This window comes from Microtus pennsylvanicus, chromosome 10 (genome assembly GCF_037038515.1).
Source record: "Microtus pennsylvanicus isolate mMicPen1 chromosome 10, mMicPen1.hap1, whole genome shotgun sequence".
In the NCBI taxonomy this organism is placed as follows: domain Eukaryota; kingdom Metazoa; phylum Chordata; class Mammalia; order Rodentia; family Cricetidae; genus Microtus; species Microtus pennsylvanicus.
The window spans coordinates 25313549-25329610 of record NC_134588.1 but is presented as its reverse complement, the minus strand read 5'-3'; the positions used below and the strand labels follow the sequence as shown (position 1 = coordinate 25329610).

Here is a 16062-nt window from a genome sequence, read left to right as displayed (position 1 = left end):
AAATCTAATAAGTGCAAAAGAAAACATTATGATGTTACAGGTGGAATGATGGAAATTGAAAAGGATGAATGATAGGGAGGGAACTTTAGATGGGGAAAGAGACGGGGGAGTAGGGTAGAGGAAGAGTCAGCAGAATAGCTAACATCAAGGATGTTTGAAAAGGCCATGTGGAAACTCACTATCCTATCAGCTCCCTCCACACACCCCTACACACATGTACACATGTGTGAATATGCACAATATATTTATGTTCATATAAAGTATTTAGTTGGAGTTAACTTATACAGGGGATAATTCTCCTCCCAGTACCCTAGGTTGTCAAATAGAAAGTTCAGTGCTAGATATGGGATTCCTTCCCTTGAGTTATTGATTAGGAAAGTCCTAGAAAACCCCAAATAATACTTATTTTTTTAGTTGTCTGCTAGAACTTGATGGTAAGATCCTATGGCTAATGATACTACACATGTTGGCTATAAAACATGGAGAAATCAAGCTGGTACTGACGAGGAAGCTTCCTCCTTATTGATGAGTTATTGTAGTACCAGGAGGTGTTCTGTAGTTGGCGGGGCTTAAGAAGAAAAGCATCAACAGTCTTACTCAACCGCCACATTGTTAACTACAATAATGACCTGTGTGGCAAGACAGTCTCTGGGGTGCAATAGTGGCATGAATGTTAAGGGGTTCACAACCACTCTCTGATTAGATTTCCAGCTCACATCACAGGAGGAAACATAAACCTCATACTGAACATCTTGCCAAGGACCCACAGTTGGGGAACTCTCAGACCCAGATTATTCTGCTAGTCAGCCCCAGTAAATTCATATATCCCCACCCATAGATCAGTTCATCTCTCATACCTCATTGATGAAGATGCCAAATTGATAATGGTTAATGCTGAAACTCACAATTGATCAAAATGCTTTGAATAAATGTGACTGGAGTGTTCAGCCTCAAATGAGACATCTATATGGCACCCTTCTGTAAGGCGCATGGACATAAGGGGAAGAATTAAGAAGATCATAACAGCCAGAGGTTAAGGAGCATCAGAATGAAACAGTGTTTTCTGGACACGATAGGACCTCTGAGTTCATGAACTCAGAGCAGCAGAGGTGGCTTGTACAAAACCAAGTCACTCAACATCCTAGCAAGGAGGGGAAGGGGCTCCTGAGTACCCCCAAGCTAAGGAGCTATGGATGGCTTTCTGTAAGGGTGTATTCCTTGGTAGGGAACCAGTCCCAGTGAGAGCCTTATACCATGTAGCTCAGATCATCCTTGTGAGTTGCAAAGATAAACGGAGAGGATATGAGGTGAGGAGGTGAGGAGGTGAGGAGGTGAGGAGGTGAGGAGGTGAGGAGGTGGGAGTGAACTTGGAGGCGTTATGGGGATGAAGGGGTGAGAGTGACAACGCACATTGTATAAAGTTCTCAAGGAATTAGAAAAAGTACCGCAGTGATGGTGCTATTGTTTAAACAATGAAAACGTCAGGGCAGTCATTGTGAGCACAGCCATAAGGGCTGATCCTGTCTTTTGCTATCCAGACACGAAGATAAGGTCTTCAAATTGTGCCTGTCACTAGCAAGAATCATACACTAAATCTTTATTTAAAACTCCTTGATATTCAAGAAATTTTCAGGTTCAGCATAAATATTTCAATGAAGACATGAAAGTGCAAAAGGGCCTGGAGTATTTACAGGTTCCATTATGTCCCTTTCTTTTTAAGTGAAGGATATTTTGGTTATAGCAAATAGCAAATGTATCCCGATAATTAAAGTCGTACTATTTCTGAACTTTCAAATTAAAAATGGAGCAGGACAAAATGCAGATGGTACCATGATGTGGTACCAGGAGAGTGATGCAGGGTTCTCAGGAGCCATTTCATACTAGATGGAACTCTTAGCCTAGAAGAACCCTTAGAGGCCACATGCAGCAGAATTCTGGACAACCTATAGTTTGTGATTATGAATTTTCCAGGGGGAGGGAGAGTGTGGAAGATATGGTCAAACTGCAGGCATTAAAAGTCAATGGGGATGGAGGAAGAAGGTTTTAAAATGGCCAAGGAACAGTGGAGAGGAATCTGGATGTGGAACCAGTCATCCATAGTTGAAAACAGTTCTTTCAAATTAACAGCTAGAGAATGACGTGACTCTATGGAAGTAATTTAAGTCCTCTGAGCACGAATTTCCTGTCCTGTAAAATAAAACGAAGAATCAGGAAGGGCCTTATTATCTGAGGATAATTCAGGTTGGGGAAAATGTCATTTAGAAGTGAGTCTCTTTTAAATGGAAATGAAATTATTTTTAATAAGTACTAAAATGTTTAAATGGGATTCTTTTTCTGGAACCTAGAAGCTTGTAACTGAGTTTATCCAATGTCGAGAGCCATACAGATCATAATTATGACTGTGTGCTCACCATCAGGATAAAGAATAGATCAACCATGCAGGTTTCTTACGTAAGTTCCTGATTATACTATGATAATTCATTTTCCATGAGTGGTACTTGTAGCACGATCATATTGTCTTTGATCTTTCAGTCATTATTTATGCCTTGGCCTCCTTTGACTCTTCAGTGTGAAGACCAGTCCTTTTAATAATTCATTTGCTGTGCGTCTCCATTCTGCCTATACCTGGTGATTGATTAACACATCCCCTGACCAATGGGAGAATGGCATGCTGACCGAGGAAACCTGTGGAAGGAGCATGGCTTGAGAAGCTCATGAGCATCTTGATGTTATGTAGCATATAGAGTCCTAGAGACCCACATCAAGAAGACTTGGGTGTGGAACATTCAGATGATAAGCTAACTATATCTCACACTGTAAATGAATATCTCATGGGGGTGTCTACAATATACTGTACACCTGTTCAAGTGTTTATATTTTGAACTTTTGAGATTATAATAAAATTAAATTTCTTCTTTCCCTTTACTCCCCTCAAACACTGAAACATCATTATAGCCAAAAGTGGTACTGTACTAACTATCAAATTAGTAAGAATTATTTATTAGGGAAAAATTATATGGCAAGACCTCTAGAAATAAATAAGGCATAAAATACTAGTTTTGAAAACTAAACTGGAAGCAGAAACAGAGCAATCCCAGTATTTGCACATGGAGGTGAAATATATATTGGCCCCACTCAGATTTCCTTTGGACTCAGCAGTTTTCAAACTACACAATAAGGCCACACCGACAAGGGACTTATGAGGCATTTAAAGCAAATTTGAAAGACCTCAAAGTTGGCTAAATACTTGTCAAGATTTTTCACACAGAAATGAAATGAATATAAAGATTTCTTTCTTAAAAAACATCTCAAACAGAGAAACAAAACACAGCACTTGAGCATTCTGATTGTACAACCAGATGTCAGTGGTCATCTTGCTCTGTCCTGCAGCACGCTTCAGTAAGAATTCTACTGGGGCCCAGCACAGAGCTGCCGAGGTAGCTGTTTTGGATAACTATAGACAGTTTTGATGTGCTTCAAGAAAACAACATGGGGGAGAGTGTATGCATATGTAAGTGCTGATGGATAGAAAACATGAGAATAAATTTTAAAAAAATAGAGAGAGCACTGGGTAACCCCCAACAGCTCATTGTTGAAAACATCTCAGCAACAGATGCAAATGCACTGCTGGATGCTTGTGTGCCGAGTGTGTAGTCCTGGAGATACACTACTACTGCAGCCGCAGCAGGACACGAAGAGGCCTGGGCCTTCTAATATGCTTATGAGTATCTCTATGTTTGTCTCGCGTTCTAATAAGGAACTATTTCTTCTTAATATGAGCATATACTGTGTGCTTATTGGCATGGAGTGGTCATCCAGAAACTGAGATCTCCAAGGAGCTGGTCAATTCCCACTCAGAAAAGGGTACTGTGACATGAAATTCAGGCTGACACTGGTCTTTATTGATGGGTACCCCAAAGTAAATTATTGAATAAATTATTTCCACTTTCTTCCCTTACAGATTTATTTTTATTTCTGGTACCTGTTTAATTTACTATTGCTCAATAGTAAACCTAGCAGACATCAAGATAAATAAGAAAGAGACAGTCAGGTTCACCTTGCTAATTTCAATCATGTTTCTCTGTAGTAAGGCAGTTTTTAAGAAGTGCGTCACTGGTCAAACACTCCTTACTGTTGAGGGAAGGACTAGTTAGTTCATTTGAGTGGCTACCCTGTGTTTTGATGCAGGGTTGGTATGCCTATCCTTATTTACCTCCTTTGTCGTCCTAGTTCTGATTCGGTTCCCTCTCATTCTAACTCTTCAATCTGTATTCCATCAACTTAAGCAATCAAATCCCTTCTCCAGGACCCCAGGCTTGGGATACATCTATTACTAATCTTATTAAAGAAAACATTTATTGAAGCGTGGAGACATTACACACTTTCCCAGAATCTTAGTACTGAATACACGATTGCTTTAGTCCAAAAGTATGTGCTTTCCAGTAGATCTTGCCTGGCCTTTGTCATGGGTCTTGGGTGCTAGGATTCAGTTGCTAGGTCTTTTGAGAAAGTTCACTATTGCACTTAGCTTTGTCCTCTGAATTCCTATGAATTTTTAACCTGAATTCACATTTTCCTTTAGCAAAAAGTAATTGATGGTAACATATCCATGTCTTTTTCTCCCACTAAAACTCTCTTGTTGTATGAACTCATCCTAAAGAGTCACCAAGAACAGTACAGCTTCATTGCATACAAAACACTCCGTTTCAAGCAGATGGACTTGTACCACAGTGTGATTGAAACTGTACTTCTAACAAGTATCACCTGTAGTTTTTACATTAATTTTAAATGTAGGCATTGCGGAAGATGAATGTGGGATCAGAGCTAATGTCTGACAAGGCGGAGGAATTACAGTGCTGAGTGGTGATTTAACGCCCGCTCTTGGCCCTGCTCTGGTCTTTGTTAGGAATGAGAGATGTGGGGATGACTCTTCACTCAGAGCCCCACATCTGTAGCCCCAAGACTTGTTCTCTAGAGAGATTCCTTGGGTCATCTGAAAATTGCCTCAAGGCTCCAGACATCTTTCATCCTAGAGAACATCCAACTCGGGCAAGATAAAGACTGCAGGGGCCGCTGGAGTTTAGATGACTTTGGTCTCAGCCAAGGCCATCTGTCTAAGAGAAAGGTTAGTTACTGGAGGAAGCAACAAGACTATTAGAGGTCAAGACAGACCATGGCTTCAGAAGAGGCCTTTGAAAGGAAGACGATTAAATGCTTTTACATTCTGCTTGGTTGTAAGAGCTCTAGACTTTCCGTGGTAGACTGTGAACATCTGATTTAACTGTTTGCCCACCTACACCAAGGCAAGTTGGCATGGCTCTGTAATGTACATGGTGTCAGTTCTGAAATGAAGAGATCCCATAGCATCCAAGGTGAAAGGTCACAGAGAAAAACTTTAGAAATCTTTGAGCTATTCTATCCATTCTTTTCTGAAAAAAAAAATCAGGGGGGCTGGAGAGATGGCTCAGTGGCTAAGAGCATTGCCTGCTCTTCCAAAGGTCCTGAGTTCAATTTCCAGCAACCACATGGTGGCTCACAACCATCTGTAAAGAGGTCTGGGGCCCTTTTCCAGCCTGCAGGCATACACACAGACAGAATATTGTATACATAATAAATAAATAAATAAATAAATAAATAAATAAATAAATAAATAAATAAAATAAATATTAAAAAAATCAGGGTCATTAATTTCCTATCTATAATATTAACAGCTGTTATCCTAGTAGATAGATAAGACATTGTATAATATTCAGGAGACTACATTGAGAGGGATTTCTTTATTTTTTAAAAGAATTACTAATTCTTTGAGAATTTCATATAGTATGTTTTGATAATATTCACCCCCTTTCCTATTTCTTAAAGCACTAATATGCACATGTTCCAAACTTAGATTGATTTCCCCTGCTTGTTCATGAATGTTTAAGTGGATTACAAGAATGTTTATAAAATTGCATAGCATCATACCAGGATCATGTGTATAGGAGGCAACTACAGACTATCACATACAAAGGGCTACTAGCAGAAGAAAAGCATTATTAGAGTCATCTGTACACAGGTTCCAATCCAGCCTCTGCAACAGACACACCATATCTCTTGCTAGCTATATCGCTGCCTATCACCCAGCTGACACACTGTGTCTCTGTGCTGTCTATGTGTCAAACTGGAAGCACACATCATCCAACCATTATGAAAAATTTACTAAGACATGTCTGGCATTGATAACTGTGTTATTGTTCAATAGATATTAAAAAACAAAACAAATTGCCCCTCTGATATATCTTCATTCTATAGAATAAAATACCATGGCCCCCACAAAAGGCAAGTTAGCCTTTCAAAGCTACTTGCTACTGAAAAACCAGCCTCCAAGGTCAAGGTCCTGGGCCTTTGTGCCCAGACTTTCCCATTCTCTTTTGTAGCTTCCTGACCTCCTGTCATAAGAACCAATTATTCCATATAATAAATGAGCTTGAATTGTTAGAACTATTAGTCTTGTGCCCAGTCAAAAATTCCACACCAGTCAAATTTTATGCAGATATCAAAGGAAAGGTTACTGATTTGCCTTGACATCTTGAAACATAAAAAAGAAAGGAAAAGAAAACAATAAGAAAAGTTCTCATGCATTGGAACTCATATAAAATTAGTTTGCTTTTTTTTTTCCATTGTGGTCTAGAAGAGATGGAAAAATTACAAACCATATGGGAAATTCAAGAAGCAGGCTGGATTGTATGGTATAGAAAAATAATATCAACTCATGTACACTGAATGAAGAAGCTATAAAATAAAGAATCAAGATCTGGAATTACTAACATTTTTAGAGTCTTATTGGTTAAGTGATAATTATAAATAATTCATGATATGCTAAATATAGGGAGCTCTACATTCCTCTGAGCTGCTGAAAACTCAATAGACAAAGAACATGACTAATCCAAATATTAAGCTCTTCTATTACTAGCTTTGATCTTGGAGCGCTCTCTCAAAAGATCCCCCAGTGAAGCTGAGAATCAGCATCTCCCTAACCTGAAAGAAATTGGATTCAAACTGTTCTGACCTTGAAATCCTTAACACAATTAAAAACTGTATGACAGGCTCCAGGTGTGCGCTAAAGAGGCAGTTCATAAGCTCGGAAGATGCAGTCAGAGCCCATTTCAAAATTTCCCTCAGATCAATGACAGTCTGTGAGTTTGGTGGTGAAGCCTGGCTCCCTGGGCCAACAACGCGGTGAATTCATAAACAGAGGTAATTGTGTGAACTTCTCCGTTTGATACAGCAGTCAGCCCAGAGCTGCAGGTGCCGAAGGCTGACTCTCAGGGAACTCCCTCACCCTCTTTAATGTGACTATGCATGCTTTATCTCATCTTACCTCTCTGTCCCCTGGCCACAATCAGCAGGACAAAAGAGGAGCTCATGCAGAAAGCAGATGCTGGCACACCACTTAGCAGAGGCGAGCATGTCTGCAGATGTTTCCCAATGATAGCATGTAACCTTTCCGACTCCAGGAATAAGTTTGTGCTATGCAGGCCTGCATTTGATGGATACTGATTGTTTTATTGTTTTCAGGCTGGGGCATGACTGAAATATAGAATTTCCACAGTCTGGAAACAAGGAAGAATGATGCCTCAAGGTTGGAGCAGGAAAGGCTGAAATAGTGGGAATATCAGGTGGGGTGTAAGCATAACACCCTTCCTTCCACACAGTCTGGAAGAAGGTACTTCAAAAGCCAATGGACCCATATACAATTCCCCAATGTAGTGTGATATTTTACTAATTATTTATCTATCAAATTGAGGCCAGGTTCAAGTATGTATGATTGGAATAATACTCATCTTTATATTTATGTCTGTAGGTTGTAACTGAAGCCTTTAACACAAAGATTGTCAAAAATGCTTGTGAGATTCAGCATTGAGCATCCTGGTGAAGGTGTCACTAGCTTGAAAGGCGGTGGTACACCCTGGCCTTTCCTCTCTGGCATAGCATCCACTCTTCAGCGCTACCCATTCCCTTCTTTCCTGAAAGAGTCTTGTAATGTTCCATCAATTTTAGTTTTACCATATCACTTAGTATTCCCAATCTGTGTGTTGGTCTCATCACTCATCTTTCTGTTGGGGTACTGGTTTTATGAAGTTCTTCGCTTTGAGATCTTATCTGTTCCCTGCAGTTTATCCCAAGCTCCTGGCAGGGTGCCATGCACTCAGAATGTGTCCACTGAGTAATATACATGATGTAATTTATTTTTCACCTTGACAGTCAGAGGGGACATCATGACATGACATCATGGCAAGATAGTCAGGCATTTGCTTTTTTTTTTGAGATATAAACCTTTTATATTATTTCTTGTTTAAAAACAATCTTTTTTCTTCACTTTACATACCAATCCCAGTTCTCACTACCTCTCTCCCCTCCTCCTGCTCCCCCTAACTTTCTCCCACCCACTCCCCATCCACTCCTCAAAGAGGGTAAGGCCTCCCATGGGGAGTCAACAAAGTCTGGCACAACCCTTTGGGGCAGGACCAAGCCACTCCACCTGTAGTTTTCTTGTGACCAGAGCAATGACTGAACACAGGCACATTTTGGTTGCTGACAAGGTTTCCCGATGTCAGGATTGTGGAACATTTTGGAGCTGTATTTTTACATCAAGCATTCTAGAACATAAAGATGTCTATGGATTAAGAAATGAACCCCCTCCCCAATAAATTATCCCATTCATGAAAAGTTAGCTGGAGCTGATGCCTGACTAATGACATGTGTGCATGGCTTCAGTTCAGAAAACAGCCTTTCTTCTGACAACTTGGATCCTTTGTTTTATTTATTATTCTGTGGATTTTGGAAAGCTGAGTTTAGGCTGACGCTGGAACCACCTAGACTTCTCCAAACCGGAGCTTGGGCTTTGGAGGTGTTGCGTGTGGGTTTCTAAGAGACATCTGCAGTGTGTTGAGTCCTCAGTGTTAGCAGAGCTGCTTGAGAATGAAAAGCGACATTTTAACACCAAGTATTTGCTCTGGGATTCTGCGCATAAAGGTGAAGAGTTGGAATGACACGAAGAGCTGTTATTTCTCAGGGGCTTGTTACAGCCACAGTTAGGCTTTTCAAGAAATATAACAAGAAATGTGTTTTCTGTCCCCAACTATTTGCTACATTCTTGGGTGTGGAGAACAAAGAACTTTATTACTTAGGGAAAGAGAAAGGAAAACAGCCAGTAGTAGGGGCTGGCTGCCTTTAAGCTCAAGATCCAGGCTGGAACTCTTCTCCCCTCTGAGTTTGACTTCTTGTGGTCTAGAATCAGCTGGGCAAGGACAAATGACAACTGAAATTGTTCCCGAAATCATGTAGTCTGCTGCACGGGACAGAGGAGATTAGACCATAAATAACCAGAGCAAGGATGATGTCGACCTCTGGGGAAGATGGACATGGTGACCAGGAAGCAGCAGTGGTGGCGGTGGTGAGAGGTGCTGTGTGAGAGAACATGCCAAGAGTGGATGGTCTGATCTGAATGGCACCTTGAACAGAGTGTGCTGGAGCGGGGGGGGGGGGGCACGGTAGGGTAGGGGAGGCAACTGAGACAGACTGTGTGCCAGCTCTCTCTATTAAGGGCCATTGTCACGAGAGAGCCCATCCTATAGCTAAGCCCACCGCTGGGCTGAAGAGAGATGACTGTGGAGTTAGGCATCACTGTGTGAGCAACACTGTCACCTGTGAGGTTTTATCAGCAAGAACTGTCTGCTGCCTGTTTATTTGCGCTGAGTTATCCTTCGTCTGGACTGTAAGCTCCATGAAAGGAGGGAAACTCTCACTGTGTTCCCATGGTGGCACCAAGAAATACAGCCTACACTAAGCGCATTGGTTTAATAGATGAATGAGTGTGTGAGCAACTAGAAGTCAATAGGAGAACAGTTGATGGCATTTGCAGTTTTAAAGTATCACTTAGTTGATGATTAATGTGGAGTTAGGGCTGGAGAGATGGCTCAGTGGTTAAGAGACAAACTGCGCTCCCAGAAAACCTGAGATTGTTTTTAGCACCCAAGGTGAGAGGCTCACAACAATCTGTGACTTCAGCTGCAGGAGCTCTGATGCCTTCTTCTGGCCTCTGTGGGAACTTGTACTCATGCACAAGACACAAATATCTACATGATTTCAAAAAAAAGTTTGCAAAAATATTGAGTCAATGGAAAAAGATAAATTATGAAAGGCACAATAAAGATGATTGAACCTATTGGGGAATTTTGAAAAGTATCCTAGGGGCCTTGGAATCTTCAGTACTACTGATAGATATGAAGGAGGTAGGAGTTAACAAAAGTGAACACTCCAATAATACAGCTGCTATACTGTGTACACAGGAGACTCTTATGCCAACTTGATACAAAAAGTCCTCTAAGAGAATGGAACCTCAATTAAGAAAATGCCTCCATGAGATCAGGTTGTAGGCATGACTATAAAGCCTTTTCTTATTTAGTGATTGGTGGGGGGAATGCCCCGTTATGGGTGGAGCCATCCTTGGGCTGGTGGTCCTAGTGTTAAGATGACTATAAGAAAGCAGGCTGAGCAAGCCATGAAAAACAAGCCAATAAGTAGCACCCTTCCAAGGTCTTTGAACCAGCTCCTGCCTTCAGGTTCCTGCCCTGTTTGAGTTCTTGCCCTGTTTCCCTTTGGGATGGACAGTGATATGGAAGTGTAAGCCAAATAAACCCTTCCACCTCCAGTTGCTTTGCTCATGGTGTTTCATTGCAGCAATAGAAACCCTGACTAGGACTGTGTGTGACTTCCTAAACCTCATATCAAACCGTGAGCAAAGCCCCTGTGTGGTTAGCACTCCAGCCCTACAAGAAATACCTGCGCTTGATCAGTTTATGAAGAGAAGAGGCAATTTTGCTTCGCAGTGTTAGAGGTTTCTGTCTGGCCAAGTTGTATTGGTACATGTGGCCGACCTTGGCAGAGCATGCCTGTGCACATGAGCACACATGCACACATATACACACACAGTTGTATTATATGCATAATATTTTATTGTATTAATTATAACATTAATGGATAATAAATTAGAATATTATAATAATTATATGTGATATATGATGATACATGATTGTATTTTATATACATTGAGATAATAGAGCAATACTGCTGACCTCAGCAAACTTAAATACTTACATAGCTGCAATTTGAACTGACTTTGAAGTGCTCCCTCATGGAAGCTGCCTCTCAGGCATGGTTTGGGAAATGTGCAGAACAATCACAATGTCCTGGTCCTAAAATATAATATTTTGTTTCTTGGGGCTTTGTTTACCTTTGTGCAGAAGGTTATTGTGCATTGTTATCAGAATCTGATTATCATCATCATCATCATCTGGGATTCCCATACTTTCATTGTGAGTGATGCTCTTTGTAAAACAGTCACTGTCTTTCGTTACATTCTCTCAGTGCACATCCTGGTTGCTGTTTTCATCTCTGTTCTCTCTGGAATCTTACAATTCAATTCTTAGCTCCTATTTACAGGCTGACTCTGCCTAGCTCCCCATGGAGCCAGGCCTAAGAGTGAATAGCCCCACTCTCCCCATTTGTACAGACTAGAAGGGAGCTCACACAGTAGTCCAGTTTCAGGAGTTCGAGAAAATGGTTTCTGAGCATTGTTGGTAAGCAATAAGGTCCAGATCTTAATGTCTTCTACCTGATCCCATGATTCCTCCAACATGAAGTTCCTTCCTTCTCCTCTGCTTGGTGACTAACCATGGTGTCAAGATCTCTTCCTAGGTTTCTATTCCAAGTTTCTGACATCTATTAGTTGATAAACTGTAACGTTTCAAGACTCTAGTTTATCTTATGATCATTGCATGTTTCTCTTTCACAACACTTTTTGCCCTCAGACAAATGTTCTTTTTCTTTAATGTTTCTTTTTTCCTCACTTTATTTTATTAAAAAATAAAACAAACTATCTTCTTTCATTTTACATACCAACCTCAGTTCCCACTCTCTCCCCTTCTCCCACTCCCTCCAGCTTTACCCCCCAACCCCTCTCATCCACTCCCCAGAGTGGTCAAGGCACATTGCTCTGAAGAAGGACCAAGGCCCTCCTCACTATAATCAGGCTAAGCAAGGTACCCATCCAAAGGGAATGGGTTCCAAAAAGCCAGTACAAGCAACAGGGATAACTTCTGGTGTCACTGCCAGTGGTCCCATAGTTTGCCCCAGCCATATATAACTCTCACCCACATTCAGACCACTTCCTAAATATATCACCAGTAACACAGACACTGAGAGCAAAAATAAATAAGTGGGACCTTCTGAAACTGAGAAACTGTGTAAAGAAAAGGACACAGTCAAAAAGACAAAAAGGCAGCCTACTGAATAGAAAAATATCTTCACCAACCCCACATCAGACAGAGGACTAACCTCCAAAATATATAAAGAACTCAAGAACTTAAACATCAAAATTCCAAATAATCCAATTTAAAATGGGGTACATAACTAAACAGAGAATTCTTAACAGAAGAATCTCAAAGGGCCAAAAGATACTTAAGGAAATGTTTAACAACTTTAGCCATCAAAATGAATATGAATTTTGATTTGCATTTTCCTGATGGCTAAAGATGTTAAACATTTCCTTAAGTATCTTTTGGCCATTTCAATAAAAAAAAAAAAAAAACAAACATGATACTTGTAAAAAAAAAAAAAACAAAAAAAACAAAAAAAAAACCAAGATGAAAATGAATATGAGATACCATCTTACATCAATCAGAATGGCTAAGATCAAAAACATCAGTGCTATCTTATGCTGGAGAGGATGTGGAGTAAGGGGAACACTCCTCCATTGCTGGTGGATAGCAAACTTGTACAACCACTCTGGAAAACAGTAGGCAATTTCTCAGAAAATTAGGAATCAACCTACCTCAGGATCCAGCAATAGCACTCTTTGACAAATACCCAAAGTATGCTTGATTTAGGTGGGTCTTCCATCTATCTGTTGCTTTCATTGGTTAGTTAATAAAGAAAACTGCTTGGCCTGATAGGTCAGAACATAGGTAGGTGGGGGAAGACGGAACAGAATGCTGGGAGGAAAAAGGCAGTGAGGCAGTCGCCATGAAGCTCCAGCCCAAGATGGATGTAGGTTAGAATCTTCCCTGTAAGCCACCACCTTGTGGTGCTACACAAATTAATAGAAATGGGTTAATCAAGATGCAAGAGTTAGCCAGTAAGAGGCTAGAGCTAATGGGCCAGGCAGTGTTTAAATGAATACAATTTGTGTGTTGTTATTTTGGGTGTAAAGCTAGCCATGCAGGAGCCGGGTGGGATGAAAAGCAGGCCTGCTCGCCTCATCACTACAGATACTAAATCATACTACAAGGACATTTGTTCAACTATGTCCATAGCAACATTTTTGTAATAGCCAGAACCTTGAAACAACCTAGATTCCCCTCAACTGAAGAATGAATAAAGAAAATGTAGTATGTTTACACAATGGAGTACTATTCAGTAGTAAAAAACAATGACTTCTTGAAATTTTCATGCAAATGGATAGAACTAGAAAAAAAACATCCTGAGTGAGGTAACCCAGACCCAGAAAGATAAGCATGGTATGTACTCACTCATAAATGGATAGTAGCTGTAAAGCAGAGGTTAACAAGCCTATAGTCCATTACTCTATGTAACAATGTGAACCCTAAGAGAAACATATAGATACCCCTGGGAAGGGGAAATAGACAAGATCTCCTGATACAGACAACTCTTCCCCTAACCTACTGGCTGCATGCTATCTTTCTCTATTTGCCTAGCATCCTAGAATTATCTGGCATATACATCCCTTGCAACTGTGTATACTTAAACACCAAACTCTTGAGACCTCAAAGTGTGATTGATAACTATTCACTGACCACACTCTTCTACATCATCATGGAAAACTCTAAGAAGCAGCTGGCCACCACTTCCTAACCTTCTTGCTTTGAGTTGGGAACATAGACTAAATTTCCTCTCATAGAACACATAAGGAAGAGAGGTATACCACTTCCAAGGTGGCTCATAAGAACAACCACAATGATGTCACCACTCCGGGAAATGGTGCTGTTAATACTCTATGGTCTCTGTCAACCTATGTGATTGATTAACTCTTTGAAGCAGAAACAAGCCCTTTCTGTACACAGACAGAAACAAGTCTCTAGTCACTGTGTCTAGCTATACTGACACAATACATAGCCCAAAACTCACCATGGCCACACGTTTTCAACTGGCAGAGTTTGGGATCTTCTGACAGGATACTGACTATAGGTTAGCCAGCTCTTCTGTGATTGGCCACGGTTACAAGGTATTTCTTCTACCTGCTGAGCCTGCTGGGAAGCTTAGAGGTCTGTTCTATGGGTCAGCCTTGGGTCAGCTTCACCTGTTCACTATGGTTTTTGCTAGTTATCAAGCTACTGTTAATAGTAGAATCAAACAGGGGAAACTGAATACCTCCTTGGCCACAGGTCTGTGAACACGCAGTCCATGTCGTCCATCCCGACAGCTGACAGTTGACGACACATTCGACCAGACAGGGGATACTCATCCTCTGGGGTTTTTCCAGATTTCGCTGTGGATGCAATGAGATACACCCTCAATACCAAAACCATATCACTATTCTTTTATGGTCAAGAGTGCCCTTTATTCTGTAATAAACAGCCTCTCTACAGTGTGGTGGGAGAACAAACATTCATTGTCCTAGAAATTGGTAGGCACAGAAATGACTGTTGCTATTTCACTGGTGACATTGGTTAGTCAAAGTTTCTTATTATAGACTCTGAATTCTAGCAGACACTTGATACTCAGTTGTGGGGAAAGTGTGAGGCCACATGGCACAAAGATTGCCCGTGTTGCTCAGCCACAAGAAAGCAGAAAGACATGTAATCATTCCACCCAGACATCCTGACAATACACAGAGAGATCAAAATTATTACCAAGACTGGTGGTGCCCAGAATGGGAACAAAGATAAAATAAGCCATTCATCTGAATCCCCAGATGATCAGCAGGACAATGTAATTACAGCTCTAATCTGGAGACCAATGCACTAGACAGTTTACTTTCTTCTCTGGAATTTGTGTGTAGACAGAATGTGTACATTTATTTGGGACCAAGGTAGGAGACTTTTCAGTGAGAGAATAAATTACCCAAGAATCAGACAGCGAATACTTAAGTCTGTGCTGTGTGACTCACATGCTGGGTGTATGTTTAATTAAAAAAGCTTTGGCACCCAACACATTTTAAATATTATCAGTACATCTACCCAAAGCTAAAATTAGTTACCACAACATGATGAATCCTTGAGTGGGTAGCACAGAAAACACCTTAAAGGAATCTGTGATTATTGGTGTGAAACAGGAGATTAATACTTTAGGACTTCTTTAAATAAATAGTCATTAAATATATGTTTAGTATATACCATTTAGAAAATGAGGAAACTGACTTTTATTAATGAATAATTTACATCTCTCCTTACATCAAAAGAAAATATTTTTTTGCACACATAGGCAGCTCAAAACTAATAGGTAACAAGGTTCATAAACAAAGGGGAGCACAAATAAAACCAGCTACTCAGCTGAAGCGCTACAGTCCAACACTGTGCTCTTGTCAGCTGAAGCACCCTTATGCTGTTTCTCATTCACGCATTGGGAGGGAATGTTGACGTCGTGGGGACAGCTCTGAGTTATTCGGAAGAGTTGTAGATAGGCAACTCCTTTCTGGAGACAGTCAGTGTTATACAGGAAGAATAAACTAAATTAAGTATTTAAATAAAGCAGTGACACTTGGTCAAGAGTCATCTATTGCATGCGAGCCATTTTTAGAAATCTACTGGCTGGGGACAGACTGGTCCATAGTCAGCATCCTGGATGACATCAGCACATCTGGTTAGGGAGCATATTATGACAATACTTAGGGTTGGGATAGCAGTGGTGAGGAAGTCTTTATTAATTTACTTCCTTCACGCCACAACAACTGAATCAGATCTTTGTTTGCCTGTCAACATGTTATAGACTTTGTTGCAGCCACCTGTGATTGCTGGCATCCTATTTTCAATCCTGAAGATGGTTTCTGCGATGCCTGCCGTA

At 40.7% G+C, this 16062-nt stretch overlaps 1 protein-coding gene across 1 annotated transcript in view; it reads right to left on the bottom strand.

Annotated features, from left to right (window-relative positions):
- Thsd7b (thrombospondin type 1 domain containing 7B) overlaps positions 1-16062 on the bottom strand; it is an 857540-nt gene that overhangs the window by 26763 nt on the left and 814715 nt on the right. Inside the window, exon 20 of the mRNA XM_075987816.1 lies at positions 14431-14548. Coding sequence (XP_075843931.1) covers positions 14431-14548 — 118 coding nt within the window. The remainder of the gene's footprint in view (positions 1-14430; positions 14549-16062) is intronic.